At 56.0% G+C, this 20,272-nt stretch overlaps 2 protein-coding genes across 7 annotated transcripts in view; both read right to left on the reverse strand.

Annotated features, from left to right (window-relative positions):
* Window positions 1-580: 580 nt before the first annotated feature.
* NUDT16L1 (nudix hydrolase 16 like 1) lies at window positions 581-3,664 on the reverse strand. The gene is made up of 3 exons (XM_014890966.2): window positions 3,137-3,664; window positions 2,472-2,732; window positions 581-1,536 (listed from the first exon to the last, which is right to left on the reverse strand). Exons 1-3 carry the CDS (start codon window positions 3,359-3,361, stop codon window positions 1,141-1,143), a joined length of 882 nt encoding a protein of 293 aa, XP_014746452.1. The 5' UTR covers window positions 3,362-3,664; the 3' UTR covers window positions 581-1,140.
* A 212-nt stretch (window positions 3,665-3,876) lies between these two features.
* MGRN1 (mahogunin ring finger 1) overlaps window positions 3,877-20,272 on the reverse strand; it is a 49,428-nt gene continuing 33,032 nt past the window's right edge. Inside the window, exons 8-17 of one of the 6 annotated variants that reach the window (XM_088174563.1) lie at window positions 18,408-18,455; window positions 15,318-15,386; window positions 13,279-13,438; window positions 11,405-11,514; window positions 7,967-8,190; window positions 6,846-6,969; window positions 6,350-6,399; window positions 5,633-5,736; window positions 5,037-5,081; window positions 3,877-4,524 (exon numbers count right to left, since the gene is read on the reverse strand). In XM_088174563.1, coding sequence (XP_088030689.1) covers window positions 5,041-5,081; window positions 5,633-5,736; window positions 6,350-6,399; window positions 6,846-6,969; window positions 7,967-8,190; window positions 11,405-11,514; window positions 13,279-13,438; window positions 15,318-15,386; window positions 18,408-18,455 — 930 coding nt within the window. In that variant the 3' untranslated portion in view covers window positions 3,877-4,524; window positions 5,037-5,040. The other 5 variants (XM_014890956.2, XR_015807258.1, XM_088174562.1 and 2 more) reach the window with 5 other exon arrangements.

Here is a 20,272-nt window from a genome sequence, read left to right on the forward strand (position 1 = left end):
CCCTGCAGACAATCTGCCTCTGACCAGCTGCTTGTGCTCTGCCCCACAGTGGGGTGACCACATTCTCTTTTCTATGGGGTTGGGGGGGATCCTGGGGGAGCTGCTGCTGCTCTGAGCTAGGGATGAGCTTGGAGCAGGCAGGGGGGGACAGGGAAGGGGAAGCAGCTCCTCCGGGGCTGAGCCTCCCCTTCCAACAGGACTGCAAGATGGGCAGATCTTCCTAAGGCTCAGCTGAAATGGATGGGGCCTTGTGCAGCTGCAGCACTGGGCTCCTCACCAGCTGTCCCCATTTCAGCCAGGACCAAGGGCTCTCAGGTACAGCCAGTGCCTGGAGGTGCTCCTGCACCTGGGACAAGCTGATCCCAGCCCCTGCCTGGAGCCCTGGGGCGCACAAGCCGTTCTGGAGCAACCCAAACTCTCAAGGGCTGTAGTGGTGCAGCACCTGAGCCAGCCCGCACCTCTCCTGCCCCCCACAGCTCCAGCCCTTCACCTCTGGCCTCTGTGCTTCCCCCACCCTGCACCTCCCCAGCTCTGGGGTCACCACCAGCTCTGCACCAGCCCTCAAGAACGATCCCAAATGTTAAACTTTCAGCAAAGCCATTTATTCCACTTTCCTGCTCCCACAGATCTCCAGGTAGGGACCCACATGAGCATCCCAAACACCCCAGAAGGAATTCATGGCATGGCTGCCTCATTGTGCCAGGCCCCCGAGTGTGAGCCCAGCCACTAACATGGGCAGAGGTGCTTGACCAGAAGCCCCAGGCCTCAGCTGTGCCCAGTGCCAACACAGCCACGTCCAATTCGAGACGAGGCATGTAAAAAATTAGATGTTTTGTTCCTTACAAATGAAAGGGGGACCTGACAGCAGAGTGTCCCTGAAATCAAAGCATAATTCTAAGGCTCTGGCACCCTCACATAAGCACATGAACTCTCTGCAGGGGCTGTGCAGGTTGATCTGGGAAGCTCGCTAAGAGTTTAATGGCCATAAAAATAAAATCGCTTTTCCCTGCTTTAGACAAACCCAACCCCTCCCGGCTGGGCAGTGGGATCACGTGGGCAGCCACTGCAGCCAGCCACGGGTCGGAAAGTTAGAAAGTCTCTCAGCTCACCCACTTTTAACTGAGCGCCAACACGGCGGCGTCACTCCATGCCCTCGGCCTGCTCAGCATCAGCGCCCAGCCCCACCGACTCCAGCGACTCGGCCTCGCCCTCCAGCCCCACCAGCTGCTCGACCCCACCGTGCACCATGCCATGGTGCTCTCCCCTCTCTCCCAGCTCATTGCCCGCTCTAGCCAGCTCGTTGCCCGCCTTGTGGTGTCCTGCTGCCCCTCCGGAGTGGTCGATGGCCGCCTTCTTCGTCCTCTGCGTAGCAGCCACCGCCTCGGCCAGCTTCTCCTCCGGCACCATGTTCAGGATCTTCAGAGCAAACAGGAGCTGGAACTTGGCGGTTCCTACGAAGGAGTTGGCCAGGAAGTTGGGCAGCCCACCCATGCGATCCTTCTGGGTGTAGAGGGGGACGCGGACCATGCCCATCACCTGCAACAGCACGGGCACAGCTCAGCAGGGGCCACAGCAGCACCAGCCCCCCCGCCCCGCACCCCTTGTGCCCCACACCCTCACCCAGTGCCCGCCAGCCCTTGGCCCAGGCTCGCCCTGCCCCTATGCCAGGCCCTGCCCTTCCCTCCCACACCAGCCTGCCCTCAGTCCTTGCCTGCCCTCAGCCCATTTAGCCCCTTCACTGCCCCTTCCCAAACACCCTCAGGCCCCTGCTCTCCCTGCCCAGCCCCTCAGCCCAGCCCAGACTCTGCTCCCCCTTCTGCCCCTTTGGAGGGATCCCGCTGCCCCAGGCCACTATGGGGAGTCCCACTTTCCCCTCCAGCCCTGCCCTGCGTGGGGACACCACGGCTGACCCACGAGTCCCCCTCGACCAGGCCACAACCCAGAGCCCGCTGCCTCCGCTCACATGGCTGCCGACACCCACGGAGCGCCCTGGGGGCGCGGGGGGAGGCCCTGGCTCTCACGCTCTGTCCCGGCCATCAGCCGGACTTGGCTGCCCGGGAGCAGGAAGGTGCCTCCCGCACGGGAGGAACTCGGGTCACAGCGACATCATCACACCGAGGTCACGGTCCAGTCCGGGGCACTCAGCCCAGGGCAGGGGGAGATCCCCCCCAGCTGCAAACGGCCCTCGCCCATATCCTGAGGCCGAGCGGTAACACGGGGCTCAATCCCTGCGTGGGTGGACACCGGGAAAAGCTGGAGCTCAAGCTTGCCATGCTCTGGAGCTTGCGGCACGACCCCGGCCACAGTTCCTAACGCTGATGCCACGGGCGGTGCGGGCACCTGCCACCGGCAGCTCTACCTGCGGTGCATTCCCCGGCCGGGCTGGCCAGGACAGCCCGGCAGACCCAGGAGGGAAGCGGTGCCTTCCCTGGGCTAACTGAGAGCTCGCACACCCCTCCCGGGTGTCCCACCTCCATCCCGTGGTCTCGGGAATGCACCGCGCTGATCTCGATGGTGTGCAGCTCCTCCAGGGTGAGCTGCCTGGCGTAGAAGTGTGCCACCACGCGATGTGGCCCCTCTGTCAGGTGCGAGCACAGATAGTCAGCTTCCGTCAGGCGCACACAGCCTAAACCCAAGCCCAGCACCCGATTCAGACCGTCCTCCAGGGACCAGTAACGGCGATCCACGAACCCCCCGGGAAAGCCCAGCAGTCCGTCAAATCGCATCTGCATCTGCAATAGAGGCGCAGGGTGTTAATGGGGCACGGCGCGGCCCCCGGCGGGGGGCGAGGGGGCGTCACGGAGGCCTCCGGAGGAGCCGGAGGAGCGCGGGAGGCGTCGCGGCCCTACCAGCTCCAGCGCATCCAGAACCATTCACCGACAAGCGGCCCGGCCGTCGGGGCTCTGCGCCCCGGCCGCAAAAGCCCGCGGGCCCGGGGGCTCCCCCCCGAGCTCGGGCCCAGCCTGATACTACCGCCCTGCACGGGAACTACCGCGGAGCCACCGCCCCTCAGCCCGCCGCCCCCGGAGCCCGCGGCCCGACCCAGCCCAGTCCGACCCGACCCAGCCCGAAGGCCCGCCCGCCGCCGCCGCCCTGGTCCCAGCCCCGGCCCGGCGCGGCCTCGCCCGCCCCTCACCAGCACGGCGTAGCGCAGCGGGATGCGGCCGAACAGCATGCCCGGGTTGGGCGCGTACAGCATGGCGTGGCACGAGTGGCTCCAGCCCGGGCCGAGCCGCATCGCCTCGTACCGCGTGAGCGGCTTCAGCTCGGGCACACCGGGCACGCCGAGCGTAGGCAGAGGCGGCAGGGTGCCCATGGTGGGCAGCGGGCCCATGGCCGCCATCGTCCCCACGGCCGCCATCGCCTCGCGCCACCGCCGCCCGCTCCGCGCACGCGCCGCGCCCACGGCGCCGCGGGGGCGGGACCACCACCCGCCTCAGCCAATGGCAGCGCGCCGCGCGCCGCAGGGCCAATGGGCTCTCGGCAGCGCCCGCCAATCCCCGCGCGCGCCAGAGGCGGGGCAGCCGACGGGCGGTCAATGAGGGGCGGGCATGCTGCGCGCGCCGCTCGCCTTATTTGGGCAGCAGCGCGCGCGGGGGCCGGCGGAGCGCGCGGCCAATCCCAGCGAAGCTCGGGGGGAAGGAGGGGCGCCGAAGAGCACGCCGGGAAGGAGGCGGGGGCGGGAACGAACATTGTGTATTGGCCTCGCCCCTCCGCACCAATCCCCGCCCCATCACCTTGGCCCCGCCCCATGCGCATTAGCCCCGCCCATGCCCGCCTTGGCCCCGCCCCTTTGCCCCTGGTGTGCTCCCCCGGTCCCGCCCCCCTCGCCCCGCCCCCCCCCCCGGCTCCCCCCGGTGCAGACGGACTCGCGTGGCTGCTTCACGGGTTTATTACTACAAACATAGACGGGGAGATGGGGGGGATGTGCCCCGGGACCCCCCGCAGAAGCAGAACAAGGCACACGGCGTGGGCAGCGCCGGGCTCTTCGGGAACGGGGCCGCGGGGTCACCCCGAACGGGCTGGGCCGGGGCTGACCCCCACGTCCCCCCGTGCCTCGGGGTGGGCCGGGGCTGACCCCGCACTCGCCCGCTCCCGCGGAGCCCTGCGCCCCGGCAAGGCAGGGAGGGCCACAGCTATGTACAGGGGCAGTGACAGCAAAGGGCTGTGCTCGGTAAGTACAAAATATACATCGGTAGTGTCCTTCATCTGCCGACTCGAACCCCAAACCCCCCCCGCCCCGGCCCCCACAGACACCTCCCACGTAAAAACACGACATCAGCCCCTACCCACCGCCAGGAAACATGCACAGGCTGTGCCGAAACCGCGTCGGTGCGAGACCCCGCGCTGCGTCCCCGGGAGAGCCTGGCGGGGCCCGGGGTCCGGCGGCACGGGCAGGCTCCGGTCCCGCTCACGAAAGGCTCTGCTCGTCCTCCAGGTGCAGACGGGTCTGCTCGAAGAGAAGGGGCTGCGTGGGGCTGCCGGTGCCGCGGACGGGGAACGTCTTGGTGAAGTCAGACGAGCCTGGGTGAGGAGAGGGAGCTCAGCCTCAGTAATGGGAGCCCTGGCATCAAAGAGCCCTGGCAGGGTGCTCGGCCATCCCTCCTACCCTGGACTGACCACAGGAGATGGGGCTGGAGCCAACCACTCATCCCCTCAGATGCAGGCTCAGTGTCACGAGTGGGACACGGGACACTGAGGGGGGACACAATCTGCCACAGCCTGGGAGAAGCCAGCAGGGGCCTGGATGTTCGTGGTGCCCAGGAGGCAGCAGAGCCCATGCTCAGCAGAAGCCAGTGGGGAGGGGTTTCTGCTGCCTTGCCTGGGGTCCTGGCACTCAGGGGCAGCAGGGATGCTGTGCCAGGAATGGGAAGGGAGCAAGGGCAGAACCAGCAGTGCAGCCTGGCTGGTTTGCTGCCCCTCCTTCCCTGCCCCGATGGCCAGGACCAGCCCCATCCCCGCTCTCTGCCAGCACTCCCAGGAGGGCCCTGCTGCCCCACACAACAGGGATGCAAAAGAAGAATGAGAAAACGTACCAGCTTACTCCTCTATACCAACAGAGCAGGAATCAGGACCCAGTGCTGCCCAAGACAGGAGGGAGGAAGGCAGACAGAGAGGGAAGGAGACATTAGAGAGGTAACTCAGAACAGACTGCGACTCTACGGAAGAAAACAGGCTGCAACGACAACAGTCAGAGGTGAGGACAGCACAGTGTCCCACGGGCGTGCTCAGAGCACGGCACGCTGGGACCCTCCCCGCCATGACAACACTGGCCCAGTCCCCCAGCTGCTGGCCCAGGTAGTTCCCCTCCCTCACCCAAAAGCAGGAGCACATTTGGGAGCACACAGGAGGCCTGTGTCACACAGAACTGTGCCAGGGAGTGGCTGCGGCCCAAAAGAAGAAAGGAGGGGAAGGACAGAGACACAAGGGTGAGGGAGGAGGAGAGAGAAGGGGGCCAAGTTACCTCTATGTGAGCCCCCCTTGCCCACCACTCATTCTGCCCACTGGGAGGAAGTGGGAGCCCGTGCACTGGGCAGGAGCATTCCAGTGCCATCCAAGGGACACAGCTCCACAGACGCCCCCAGCCCTGGAGCCACGGTGGCAGCTCCAGCCCCAATGGCACCGCCATTACCTGGCAGGAAGACGTCGACCGGGGGGTCACTCTCGGACCGTGTCAGGCTCCGGCTCTCGCCGCAGCCGCCATCCTGCAGCACATCTTCCACCGAGGGGGGGCGGCTACCTGGAACCAGCCGAGAGCGAGGCCCCTCAGACTGTGGGGGCTCATGGCCAGGGTGGGTCAAGGTTTTCCATGTGAGGAAGCTCCCCAGGCTCCCCCAGCCCCGCTGATGTCCCAGGAGTGCTGGTCAGATTGGCTCAGGCCACAGTGGCCACCTCTTCACATGAAGCCTCGTGGCCCGAAACGTGCCCCAAAATGTGCCCATCGCTCCTCTCTCACCCCATCCTTGTCCCCTCTGGGTGCTGACTGAGCACCAGAGACCCATCCCAAAGACCCAGAGTCCCATTCTGTGTGCCCAGTACTGTGGATGTGCTCTCACCAGGACCCCAGTGGTGTCCTCACTGGTGCAAGGAGAGCTCATGGCACAGAAAGCTGTACAAGTACAAAGCTCAGAGCAAGGTGAGATGCCTGGCAAATAAACCAGGGAGACCTGTGGATTTTGCTCCCCCACCTCCAAGAAAAGATGCCAGCACCTTTCCCTGGTGAAGAACAGAGCCTCAGAGATGGACTTAGGGGGCTGGATGTTTCTGAGCTCATTTGTTTATTCCCCAACTGTCCCTGTCCCACCACAGCAGAGCTGAACCCTGAGCCAAGGTCTGGCTGCACTCACACCTACCCTGCTGCACCGATGAGGCCTCCTCCACCTCTTCCCCTGCCACGCTCTGTAAGGAAGGACAGCACAGGTTACTTCAGCAGCTGGAGGCCTTTGCTGTGCTATTCTCCTACTCTGGCACTCTCCAGGGAGCTGTGCTTGGGGCCAGGGCTTGTTCCAGGGCAGGAGCAGGGGCTACCCCAGTGCTGCAGCACCACAGGCTGGGATGGAGGGGTCTTACCAGCAGTGGGCACTGGAAGCTCCTAAGGCCCAACTCCCACCCCTGCCCCAAACTGCTGGGTTCACCCAGGATACTGGGGAAGGTCAGCTCTGCCATGGCTCCAGCTGAGTGGTTTTCCACTCCCAAAGAGGTGTCAGGAGCACAGGGAGTGGCTACATCCTCCCCATAGAGCCCTAGGGTTAAATAAAGCAGCCAAGACTCTTGGCTCTGGGCAATGGCCCTTCAGGAGGCACTTCCCATGTCCCAGAAGCCCCCCCAGCACAGCACACACTTACCTCTGGAGAGCTGGTCTCCCTCAGGACCAGCTCACCCCCACTCAGCACTGCCTGTGAGTCAGAGTCCTCGGAGAGCTTCTCCTCATCCTCCTCATGGATTGGGGATGAAGGAGACCGTAGTGTGCTGCAGCAAGAGAAACTCCATTTGCAGGGAGCTGCCAGCACCCTGGGGCCTGGAGGACTTGGGGACAGCACAAGCCAACTCTCATGAGCAGGAGCTCAGACTGGGGAACTGAATTCACCAGGGCCAATACTGGCCACATGGAGAACAGCAGCAGCAGGGTGGGACAGAGCCAAGTGGTGCCAAACTTCAGCACAGCAACAAGAGGCCCAGGTCCCTTGCTGCTCCTTACACTTTCAGGGCTCCCTTCTCAGGTGAAAATCTGGGTTGGAGCACAGTGAAGATGCCAAGAACAAACCCAGTCTGATCTGAACAGCCCTGTATCCTCACCTAAACCCTCCATCACAGGGCCAACAGAGGAGCCTTCAGAAAAGAACTACAGGATCTCAATTCAGCACTTTGTGCTCTGAAATCCAGGCCACTCCTCTCCCCATTCCTCTGTTCTGAGGAGCTCCATGGAGAGCTGAAATCCAATAAGGTTTGGACATCAAATGTAAATTCTAGGACTCAGTGCATTGGGAAGGAGACATTTCCATCCAAAGTCTTTACTTTGGGGATGGTGAGGTCCTGGCACAGGGTGCCCAGAGAAGCTGTGGCTGCTCCATCCCTGGAAGTGTCCAAGGCCAGGCTGGACCAGGCTTGGAGCAACCTGAGATAGTGGAAGTTGAATGTCCACAGCAGGGGGTTGCAGTGAGATAAGCTTTATGGCCATTTCCAATGCAAACCATTCTGTGATTCTATGACTAAATTCTTCTTGATAAAAAATCCTTTCTTTTGGTGATAGTGCCAGCCCTTAGGAGACACAAGCTGTGACCTCACGTTGAAGACAGGGACAACGTCCCAGTTCTCTCCCTGGCACAAATACCTGCTGGCCTCCTAAAATTCTGAGTTAGCTGTGCTAGCAGTGACGGCACCAGCCAGAGCCCTCTCCCGGCTCCCAGTGCGTGTGGCCACCAAACCTCAGGGCTTGCAAGAGGAGCGGACCCCGTGCCCTGCTGACCTGTCTGGAGACTTGCTGCGCTTGCCCTTTTGGTGGCCACCCTCCAGGGCTCTGTCCATGCCCACGAGCGGGCGGCTGGCGGGAGGCAGCCCGTCCACCACCCCGGAGTAGCTGATCTCCTCGTACAGAGGGGCCGAGGGCATGGACGGGGACACCGAGCGGAGGCCGTTCAGCGCTTCCAGCAGCGAGATGGGCTCGTAGCCTGGAGGGATGTTGTCAGAGCTCTGCAGGTGACAAAGAGGGGGGATTTAGGGAAATATCACTAGGCTGGAAGCCCATCCCCACAGCCACCTCTCCAGGACTCCTTGGCTCCTTCCCAGGCAACAGCCACACATTCCCCTCAGGGCTGCAATGCTGGTGATGCTCCAGGCAAGTTCCCAAAGCAGTGCTTGAGAGATTGGGCATCCCCCTGATGTGCTTACAAGAGCTGGGCAAGGAGGGTGAGAAAGCAGGCTCCTAAAAAGCTGCTATAAAATAAATCTGGATTTTTTTTTTCCCCTGAAAGCTCCTCCAGTGGTTCAGAGACCCTTCCAGCTCAACGAACATCCCATTTGTGCTCCCAGCCATAGAACATGCAGCTGTTTCACAGCACCACCAGTGTCACCAAGGCAGCGCTGAAGGAGGGGAGCATGTGTGCAGCAGCTGAGAGATGGTTCTTGAAGCCTACCCCAATTCCACTTCTCCCATGACCTCTCAGCTGCTAACACTGGCTCCATGCACAGTCACCTCTGCTAAAAGGCAGGAAAGGGATCACAGAACCACTGACCTTGTAAGGAGGAAGGAAAACCACACCAATTCCCATTCCCTCTATAAATCACAAAGCTGCCAGTCAAAGGGACACTTGCAAAGCCATTAAATCAACACCAGTTTAACTCCAAAAATCCTCCTGATCATAAAGACCCTGTGGACAGAGAGACAAATGGGGTTTATGCTGCAGCCCAGGAGGCCACAGGCAGCTCAGCCCAGCCTGGTGCAAATCAAGAGGTGACACTCCCACGGTTACATTACATTAAATTGAGATGTCTCAGCCCTGTGTCCTCAGGGAGGCGGTTCTAAGTTGTACAGAGGATGGCACGGTGCTGCTAAGCCTGGCCATGAACGTCCACAGCTTTTGTGTGCCCCATGTCCCAGTCACACCTGCAGATGAACCTGCCCAGCAGCCTGTTCCAACACAGCCCTAATTTGGTGGGAGCTGAGTGCTGAACTGACTCACCTGTGGTCACAGGAGGAGTTAGGTCTGATGGGGAGGGAAGAATGAGTGACACCTGGGGTCAGTCACCAACCCACACCCCAGTATTGGTGCTGTGAGGGTTATGAGCTTTGGAGATAAACAGCTCAGCTGGTGCCAGCTGTAGGTAGTGGGGCCAAAAGCCATCTCCAAAAAACTTTTCATCTGCAGACAGCAGCTCAGCTGTACTATTTTGTGTAGAGAAACGTCAGGGAGACAAACCCCCCTGGATTCCTGTTTGGGACTTTTCTCCTGCCTGTGCAGAGCAGGTCCTGAGGAATCAAAGGCTGCCCATTGCTGTGGTTAAAGCCCAGGTTGCAGGGCACAGCTCAGAGGCTGGAGGAGGATTTCCCAGCCCATGGCTATGACACCCTCACAGAGACACCAGTTCCTTCTGTAACATTCACACCACACCCCCAGGAACACTGCCAGTCCCTGTGGGAGGTTTGCAGAGAGCCAGGTCATGCCAGAATGGGTTCAAACCTGAACTAGCACCAGGTTTTCTCCAGACCTGAGAAGCCCAGCAAGCCATGTTCCTACAAGGCTGAGCATCTGAGCTGGCCTGAGCAAAATAAAACTGCAACCTCTTTGATAAAGAGGACAGCCATGGCTGTGTTTGATGGGAGTAAACAAAGAGGGCACAAAGAGCCTTCCTGGCCTGCAGGCTCCCTCACCTTTCTCCTTCCCAGCTCCTGGACCCCCACAATTGCCATTCGTGCTGTCCCCAGCACAGCACTCCAGTTACATACTCCCAAACCAACTTATAGGGTCCCATCCAAGACAAACTCCATCCTTCCTGTTCCTGTAAAAGCAAACCAGCCTGTCACAGCCAGTGCTCCTGAATGCAAGACCAGCTCCAGCTGCACCTCTACATCCCAGTACCACAAACCACACCAACATGTGCCCACACCAAACTGCCAAGGGGATGAGGTAAGTGCAAGGAAGCTTTTGGGTGAGCTATGGGTAGTGCAGCTTGCCCACAGTCCTGTGAAGCTGTGAAAACATCTTGGCCAGGAACCATAAATCAGCCAGGGCACAGTCTCTGAGAGTCAGCATCAGACCCTTGTGCCAAGCTTCTTTCCTGCTTGTTCCTCCACAGGCAAACCAGGGATGTCAGTGATCATCTGTGCAGCATGTGAGCATCTCAGTGCCAATGTGAAGGACGTGGAGTGTCACAGCCTGGCAGGGGCACAGGCCAAACCCAGCGTGTCAGCAAGCCCTCGTGTGTAACACTGCCACGTGCAGGTGACACTGCTGGCACAGAGCTGCCAAGTGCAACCAGCCGAGTCCACTTACTGTTCTTACTTCCCTCCTACGCTTCCTGCTGGGCAGGGAGACAGAGCTCACCTTAAGGGGCTTAAAGGGGTGCTGTCAAGAGAAAACCAGATTTTAAAGAAGTTGTTTCTTGAGGTTAGTGACAGGAAGAGACACACAGCATCTCCTCACCTGGCTGCAGGTGAGAGCACCGTGTCCTCCACACACCATGCTCTGCTTCACAACAACCCTCGGGGCTTCTCCACCACCCTAGTCCTCAGCCCCAGCTGAAGGCAGCAGAGAGCAGATGGATAAACCCAACCTTTTCTGTGACAGTATCTGTTCCCATGAAAGCCTGTAGGATGATCTAGGTGCAGCTGTCCTTCTCCTCATTCTAATCTCAGTGTCTCATCAGAGCCAGCTGTGCAACAGCACTGCTCAGGCAATGAGCTGCTGCCCTTACCACACTGGGGACATGCAACTGGGCCCTGAGGCCACCAGCACAACACTTCCCATCCCACACTCCCTCAGATGCATGCCAAGACACCCAGGGAAGCTGCCACAAGGAGGCCTTTCTACTCCCATGCTGGGAACCCCACTGCCAAGGGCATTTCATCCGTGTGCTGCCACAGAGATGTGTGTGCAAGTCAAACTGGAACCCCTCTGCCCTGTTTTCACAGTGCCCACCCTGTCAGGCCCAGAGTCTGCCACTTTTCTGTTGGGCCAGGTAACAAGAAACCTCATCCAGACATTTCTCTGGATTTGTTTCCTCCAATCCAGTTGTGTTACTAATCCAGCAGGTTGATAAGAAAAGGCAGCACTGCTTGGGAAGCCCTCAGTGGTCCTGAAGTCCCAGGGCCACCAGCCATCCGTCCAAACAACTCATGCACCCACCAGCTGCTTGCTCAGGCTGAAAGCACCGGCCAGACTTTGCAGAGGAGTCACCAGGTACTTACAGAGTGCTCATCATGGTCCACACTCTGTGCCAGGACAGGGCTGAACGACACTGGTGACAGAGCCCCCGGCTTCTTCCTCACCGCCCGGATCTGCAGCAGGGCACGGAAGGCTGGAGGGAACAGGAGGGGGTGACTGCACAGCCCAGCAGGGCCAGGCCATGCCAGAGCTCCTGGCCTTGCCACAGACACCCCTTTGGCATGAGGGAGCTCCCCTGTGCACAGGGAGTGGGGCCATGGAGCTCCCCAAAGCCAAGTGATGGGGTTGGGCTTCCAGCCCATTGATCTACACAGGGAAGGGATCTGCTGGCTTATCCTGTGTGGAGAACAGGCACTGCCTGCCCCAGCACAGTCATGGACAGGGTACTTCAGCTATTCTACAAGTGTAGGGGCCCAGAAAATTTCCCCTTAAGGGTAGGTGACAAAAACACAGTGACAAAAACACAGTAACAAAAACATGAGCTCGGCCTCAGGAGTTCACTGCATGCTACAGGTTGGGCGGGGGACTCATTAAAACCCCTTTGGGTTCCTTCAGACCCCACAAACCTCAGCCCTGGGGTCCAGCTGTGGTGGTGAAAGCCTCCAGTTGTAGGATTAGTGGCTGTACTCCTGTCTCCAGCACATCCACCCCTCAGTCCTCCCATCACCACAGCTTTGATCTCCACTCCCTGCAGATCTTTAACATTGCTTGTCCCTCTGTGCCAAGGGCACATACGAACGAGCCAGACATCTGTTCTGATGCAGCTGTGAGAACTTGCCAGGCATCTCCCTAGTTCTTGTTGCACTCAGCCCCTTCAGGATCAGCCTAGAGCCAGAGAACAGAGGTACAAATCTATCCTTGCTGCCTCTGCACTCCCTAGAAGCAGATCCCCAGGAAGTCTGAGATGAGGCACTTTCCAAACAAATAAAACCTACTCCCCTACAGCCTGCAGATGAGACAATACTATTCCTGTGTTTTATAATGTGCTGCTTATAGTCAAAGCTGTCTGGCACTTCCTCCGGTGAGATCTTGCTTTTGGTTACTGCTCTTTGCTATGTTTGGACTTAATTTCTCAGGCCAAACATCTATCTTAGGCTTTTTATTTCTTTCCCTGATAATTGTCAGTTAGAAATAATCAAATACCTCAGAGACCAGGGGGTAAAACACACTCTCCTACCCCTTCCAGCAAAACCAAGAATTTCTCAAGGGCCTCCTGTGCCTCTGTGCTTTTGAGAAAAACCACAGAATTCAACAAATGCTGCCTGAGTGTCAAAACATGTATTTAAGTTTTTCCATCTTTTGGAAGCTGAACAATGAAGGGGTTAAGCAAATCCTTGTAACTCCTGGCAGAGCAAAAAACTCCAAACTGACTGTTATCCCTGCTTCCTGGTGAAATCTGAGTAAGGTTGTCAGAAGATAAAAAAAAATCATGCTATGTACTTGGACAGCCCTCCAGTGGTGCTGCCTACTCTCTCAGCCAGATATCCTCAGGATAAAGCTTCTCCATCCCTTCTTTTGCGGGATTTTCCATCATCTTCACCAAAACACAAGAACTGACAACATGGCACAGCCCAGAGCACCTGCACCTTCAGATCCACCCCAGGGAGAGGGTGAGTGGCCAGGGAGGCACCGCACAGAGAGCCATTCTCCTCTCCTGTCTGAGCACATTTATTCTAAGTGCCAGGAATCTCCAGATTCGGGGAGAGCAGCAGCCCCGTCTGAGCCTTGGGGTGGGGAACTCAAATAAGGCTCCTCCTCCCAGCCTGCACTGCCTTATCAGGAGTCGGGGAGGGGGTCAAGGCACTCAGGGAGCCCGGGGAGGGGGTCAGGGCACTCAGGGAGCCCGGGGAGGGGGTCAGGGCACTCAGGGAGCTGGGGACGGGCTCAGGGCACTCACGGAGCCTGCAGATGGGGCAGTTGTTGGCCTGGTAGCGCAGGGTGTCGGCGCAGGAGTTGCAGAGGCAGAGGTGGCGGCAGGGCAGGATCAGGGTGTCCCGCAGGTCCGACAGGCAAACCACGCACTCGTTGCTGTTGTCACTGTTCTCGTCGTCTGAAGGCTGCAAGGAGAGGCAAGGGGTTGGCATGGGAGTGGTGGGGTTATGCCGAGCTGCCAAGGGACAGGAGCTTGGGGGAATTTTCCACCCAAAAGTCTGGAAATTCTCTTTTTGAAGCTCTCAGCGGGAGTTCCTCAAGGAGAGCAAACTGTAGCTCACACAGCCCTGCTCACACTCCTTCCTCTCAGGGCACTGCACTGTGAATTCATGGCAGAGTTGTCCTTCCCCAGGGCCGTGTTCTGTTCAAAGGGGACCTATTTTGGGGCAGGGATCCCCTTGACTGAGGCTGGCCAGGAACAAGCTCCTGCCTCCCATCCTGGTGGCTCCAGGGTTAATAGGGAAGTGAACTCTTTGGCACTCTGGCCTTTTCCCCATGAACAGAGCTGCCTGTCATTCCAGCCATGCCTAGCCCAGCTTCCACAGGTCCCCTGAGCAAGTGATTGATTCTCATGCATTCCCTGTTTTGGCACAAGCTCTGATGCAGCTGCAGGAGAACCAGCCCAGGGTGTTTATCTGTCCTGGTAAAAGGCTCAGAGTGCACCCATTCAACATGAACATGCTTCACACTTATCTTTCTCAGAGCCCCACAGATTGGATCACAGCCACTGATCAAGATGGGAGAGAAACTCACGTTCCAACCACAAGACTGACACCAGGAAACTCCACACTCTTCCCACTGATGTCACAGGAGTTGTGCCAGAGCCCACCACGATGACCCTGACCTTCACCTGGGGCTCCTGTGGTCGTTGGGGTTAACACATGGGCAACCTTGGTGTTAAACAGCAATTGTGCTGCTGCCAGATCCTCACCCAGCCTTCTTTTGGAGGGAGAGCAGGCTCTTTGCTGTCCCACTCACATGGTTTGTTTAATAAGGAAGAACAAAAATGGCCCCAGGCCACTTGTCTGATGGGCCATGAACATCGGATTGCTGGATCACGAGAATCACCACAAGACTCTGGAAGGCCCAAAAAGAAGCCCTCAATCCTGTTAATAGATCCTGTGCAAGAAAAATCCTGGAAAAGACTTCTCCCTTCTGCCTCTTCAGGTGCTACCTGTTGGCATAGGCAGATAGGGATCACAGGATGCTCTGGGCAGGGCACTGGAGAGGAAATCCTGCTTGTCTTGCTCCGTGGCTACTCCACTGTGTGTAAATCATGGACTCCACACCTGGTGTGGTGTGATCCCAAGGCCAGCACTGGGTACACTCCACAGCCCAGGTGGCAGCAAAGGGCAGCTCTACAAAGACTAAAGGAAGAATAAAGCAGTCACACAACCCATGCAGGGCTGTGCAGCAGGCTAGGATCCAGCAGCAGCTCCTGCCTCAAGATGGGAAACGTTTCTGGTTATGGCATTTGCATATACATCTCTTAGGGGTGCTGTGATCCCTCCTGCTGGGGAATGCAAGAGGAATATCTCTGGACACAGGCAAGCCCCAGAGAGCTCAGTTCTCTGAAACACTAGGGGAATATGCAGAACCCCCAACCAGAACATGAAGGAGCCACAAGAGCAAAGCACAGACACCAGGCACGACTGCCTTGACTGCAGAGGCAGCAACACTGGCTCTCTACAAGCCCTAAAAATCAGTGCTCTGACACACCCCTGGGGCACTGATGCCCTTCTCTCCTAGCAATCCCAGCCACAGGGAACATCCTTAAGATCCTCATGCTACCTAAAATTACCTCAGCACAACTCCACTGATTGTTTGGGCCTGACACCAGGGAAGATCTGTCATCCCTGAACTTCTTGGATGCCTGCAGGAATGACACAGACTTGACTCTGGGAAGCACCTCCACATTGGCCTGACAATCCCCACGGTTAAGCTCAAAAGCAGAAGGTGCAGGCTGGGAACTCTCAGCTGAGGGAGCCTCCTGGGCACCCTTACCTTGGTCTCCTGGTTGTTTTTGTTCTCGATGCCATAGATCTCCTGAAGCAGGTAGCTCACCCGGTCAACCTAGGGGAGAACACCACAGTTGGAGTGACAGCTGCTCTGTCCTTACTGGTTTATGACCACCTTCCCTCCCTCCCTCCCTGTGTCAAATGCCCATGTTACACCCAGAGCTCCTCTATAGTGACATGAAAAAGGTAACAGAAACAAACATTGCAAAGGACAGCTGGGAGAATGAGTCTCTCCTTGCTCAAAAAGTATAGCCCATCCTGCTTGGTCTGAGCAGAGTAACAAAAGTGGCTAGCTGGGCTATCAAAATAATCTAAAAACAAGTACTCTGCTTGTCCCAGACATTGGGAATACACACCCAACTCAAATAATCCAGAGGCAACCAGCCTTCTTCAGTCCTCTCCTCTGTGAGATCCTGCTTAACTTTAACCAACATGAACTTCCACCCATTTCTGCAGCCTCAGAGGACAGGCTGTGCCAGCAGCTCCTTACTGACACACCAGTGGCAGCACATCACCTCCCTGTTCATCCCCTGGGAGCAAAAGGTTAAGCCACTGAGGACAGACAAACTGTGTCCCTTAGCAAGAGAAGCACTCAAGGAATAATTGTGTTAGTGCAGTGTCATTTATTGCCATTCCCAGGCTCTGGGTACCATCTCTAAATTGAGGGTGTGCTGGCAGAAGGTGCTTGAGGCACAGGTGGAAGTTGCTCAGAGCCCCAGCCTGGGACAACTCCAAGCCATGACTTCTGCAAACTGGCAGCTGCCTGCAAAAACCCCACCAAACAGCTGAATTGCAGCACTGAGGCAGTCAAGACTCAGTCCTGTTAAACATCTTTATTGATGATCTGGATGAGGAGATCAAATGTAGTCTCAGTAAGTTCACAGACAACATTAAGTTTGGTGGGGTTGTTTATCTGCTGGATGGTAGGATGGCTCTGCAGAAGGATTTGTAACACCAGGGGAGGCTCAGGCTGGACACCAGGAGGAATTTCTTCACAGAAAGGATTGTTAAACATTGGAAGGAGCTGCCCTGGGAGGTGGTGGAGCCACCATCCCTGGAGGTGTTCAAGAAATGACTGGGCTAGGTGGCCTGGTGGTGATCAGTCACAGGTTGGACTCAATCTTCAGCTCTTTCCCAACCTAAATGATTCTGTGATTCTGTGATCTGGTGCTACACAGCAGCTTCCCCAGAGCAGGATGTGTTCTTCCACAGAAACCCTCAAGACAGGTAAAAGGGTGAGGGGTTGCAAGGTACCAAACAGGCACATTTCACAAAAAGTGGGAGGAAACACTTTCCTGCCATCTCCAGTAGCTGTCCAGCTCCCAACATGCAGTGAAGCCAAGCCACCAGCACCCCAGTGCTAAAAAGAGCTCGTCAATACCAGGACCTCTGTAATTTCCATGTCAAACTGGCCTCTGTCCTCTCCTTTTGTCACCACTCAGAAGAGGAGTGGCTTTGCCATGGCATTCCAGTGCTGCAGTTGACACATGGCAAGGTGGGGGCAGGAGCTGGCTGTATCCAGCCCATCTGCCAGTCCAGAAATGCTCTGAGCTGGGACACAGCAGTGATAACAAACTAGTTCCAGAGTGTCCCTGTGTAACTCAGTGTGCAGCTCACAGAATTTGTTCTAGGCCTGCATTTCATGGCAATGAGATCAGCTGTTGGACTGCTGAGCTAAACCCTCTGCAGCAGCTCACAACTCACCCAGGAAGTTTGGGAACAATTATGTGGGAGATGTTCTTTTGTAACTTGGCGTTTCAAAGAGAGCCTTGTTCCAGCACCCTGACTCCTCAGAGGATCACGATGAGCAACTGTGAGTGCAGAAGTTGTGAACTCAAAGCACAGAAGAGGTCAGGAAGAAAGAGGCCCAAGTCTCTGCAGGAGTTCTGCATTTCTTTTGACTTCTTTCCCCTAAAAATCCTAAGGAGCTTCTGTCCCAGTAGGGAAAGGGTAAGCAGTGCAACAAAGCTCTTTCTGGGAAGAACTCTAGGTTTTCAGAGTGAGAATAATTCAGAAGGAGCAGGTGATTGTGTACAATGCTTCACCTTCATGCTTCTCCAACCCATCCCACACCACATCATCCTTCCAAAGGCTCCTGCTGCTATTTACAGCCTCAGCAGATGCACACAGAGCCACTGGCCAAGTCCAGGTCATGGTTTTCTGATGATCCATCTGTTTGTATTCATCCATGGTGACTTTCTTCAGACGAGTTTGTGCTCACACTACAACTGATCTCAGCACAGGGCAGTTCAGCTCATGCACTGCTGATTCCTGATCAATACCCACAAAAGGTTCCCACAACCCTGGCAATAGCAGGGAGGGGAAGACAAAAGAAAAGCAGGGATGGCAATGAATGTACAGTGTTATACAGATGGTTTACTCCAGACACAGACTCTACACCTCTGCTCTGTTCTCCTAAGGGTGCAGATGCTATCTGAGTTTCAGTGGTGCTGTGTGTTTTTCCAAATGCCATCTTGAGCTATGATTACTCATAGTGCTTGTAGCTCTTTTCTGACCTAGGGATTGGAATGTACATCTTAGAGCAAAGAGTGTCTTATTAAGGCACTTAATGACCTTCTTGGTAGCAAAAATTCAAATTCAAATCAGAAATCTCTAGCTATCAAGTAAGCAGATGAAGTGAAACTTGCTTAAAGCTAAAGCACAGCACACAGCTAAAACTGAAAGGATCAACCACGAAAATTTCATCTCTTTCTTGACATTTCAAGCTGATCCTTGCAGCACAATCACTACCAGATTTCTTTTCAGAAGCTGAAATTCTTGGCAATCTTAGCAGTTTGCAGTTGCTTCTGTATTCCTGGGTATGCAGGACTGGATGTAACCTCAATCTTGATAAGACACTACCCAGCTTCTGCACATCACACCACACCAGAATGGGTGACAAAACAGCAAAATTAAGGGTTGCCAGCACCTCGCTGCCTTTGCTTACAATATCTGAGCTAAAGAAGTGAGATCTCAGGCTCTCAGTGAACACCAAACCTTCCCACTGGGTACAGCCAGGCACCTGTGGGACACCAGCAAGTCTTTAACCAAGAGTAGAAAGAAAACAGGTACTTACAATTTGCTTCTGTTTAAGCGGTTTCACAGAATAACTGCCATCAACGTGCTTGCAGGGAAAAAAAAAAACATTAAAGCATTAAACACCTGCAGTGTACAAATCAAAATGGGCTCATTTCAGAGCTGGTGTCTGCTGGCTAAGGGGAGAGTGGGGTGTGTATCAGCAGGACAGCCTGGATGGCTGCAGTCCCTCCCAGCAGAGTGAGTGGAATGGGGTATTGGAGAGCTATTGGTCTGCTCCCGTGCAGAGCCAGTAGACTTAGCTCAAGTTAAACCTGGCTGAAGTGGGTCAGAGCCCACACAAAACTCCCCTGGCACACTGGATGCTTTCAGGTTGCAAGCAGTCCAACTAGGAGCAGACACTTCTTAGCCAGTCCAGCAATTCTTGGCGGGGGATATTTGTTAACACTCTAAATAACACCAAGTGACAGAGTCACTCGAGGCCAGAGCCCTGACCGAGCAAGGGGCTGCCATGAGGCTGAGAACAAGGTTTGTCCACTGGATGGAGTCAGAAACAAGTCCCATGTGCTCCACATCCTCAGAGCTGTGAGCCTTTCATTTGCTCAGTGGCAGCAGGCACAGCTGGAACAATTCTGTGTGTGCCTGGTGCCAGAATTAGTGATAGGTGTCGTTTGCCAGTTCTACTTTCCCCGTCATCCACAAGGGCCACTAAACTGAAAGAAACCAACTCCTCTGGCACAGCCTAGAGAGCAGCAAAGGACACTCAGGGGATACTCCAGCAGGTCCTGTGAACAGCAGCAGATCTGCATCTGTTTGCTGAAGGAGTCTCAGAAGGAAGGGACAACAACATCACACCACAGATAAAACAGTCCTGTTTTCAGGCAAACAAGTTTCTGCCTTTGGAGGAGCTGCAAGGTCAGACTACACACAGGATCAAGGTTATTCCTCTGATCTTAAAGATACATACAAATAGCAAGTTACCAAGTGCTGCTGGTCTGTTTTTCCTCTGAACAAGCTCTGGGGATCAGCAGTGCTTATTTATCAAGGACTTCCCCTGGATTTATAGACCTACACTTCAAAAGCTGCAATTACTTTTAAGAATGGAGAATGTCTTTTAACCAAACAGGGAGGATGAGGAACTCAACATGTACTTTGCCTTGTGACTTTTTATTAGAAGGGAGATATTAATGTTGTTTTAAGCATTCAGTAGAAGATGAGAAGTAAGAAGTGGCTGAACTATGACTGAAGGATTCCAGCGTGGGTTTTTTTCACATCAGCCAGAGGAAACTACAGTAACATCCCTGTCCTGGTCCTAGGGGTGCTGCTGTCTCCATCTCATTTCTGACAGATGTCCAATTGCCAGGAGTAGAGCTACCTACAAAGCCAGTGCTCAGAGCAGCCTTTCTAACAGGGGAAAACTCTCTTTCTTCACAGACAAAGTCCAACAAAAAAAGCAACCTAGAACACTTGGAGCATCTTCCAGCCATATGTTTCCTTAGGACTGACTGTGCTTGCCATGCCCTCTGACTCAGCTTGTCACCATCCACATTATCCACCTCAGAGGAACAGAATTAGGACCTGGCAGGAACCAGGCAGACTGAGATACAGAAGTCAGCCACCTGCCAGCTGGGAAGTGAAGAATTTCCAACAGCATAGAACTGATGCTGCTCCCCTCTACATTTCCAGATCTGCTCTAGCACCTCCTGCCTCAGCTCAGCATGTCACTACAAGTATTAGCTGCCCAGAAAATGTGTCTGCAGTATTACCACAACCAGACACAAGAGGGTTATGCTATGGATAGGTTCAGTTATGGATATTACAACTGTTTTCAGGGTCCAGTTACCAAGGGAAGAGAGTTTGTTATCAAGGCTTGTGCACACAGCATGGCCTTACCATGTAGGCAGG

This window comes from Sturnus vulgaris, chromosome 16, assembly GCF_052056855.1.
Source record: "Sturnus vulgaris isolate bStuVul1 chromosome 16, bStuVul1.hap1, whole genome shotgun sequence".
Classification (NCBI taxonomy): domain Eukaryota; kingdom Metazoa; phylum Chordata; class Aves; order Passeriformes; family Sturnidae; genus Sturnus; species Sturnus vulgaris.

Coding starts and splice junctions, on each gene's coding strand:
- NUDT16L1 (XM_014890966.2), bottom strand. CDS start 3,361: ATGGCGGCCGTGGGGACGATGGCGGCCATGGGCCCGCTGCCCACCATG. Junction 2,733..3,136: donor CGCTGCGCTACGCCGTGCTG/GTGAGGGGCGGG, acceptor CCTCTATTGCAG/ATGCAGATGCGATTTGACGG. Junction 1,537..2,471: donor CCCGAGACCACGGGATGGAG/GTGGGACACCCG, acceptor GTGCTGTTGCAG/GTGATGGGCATGGTCCGCGT.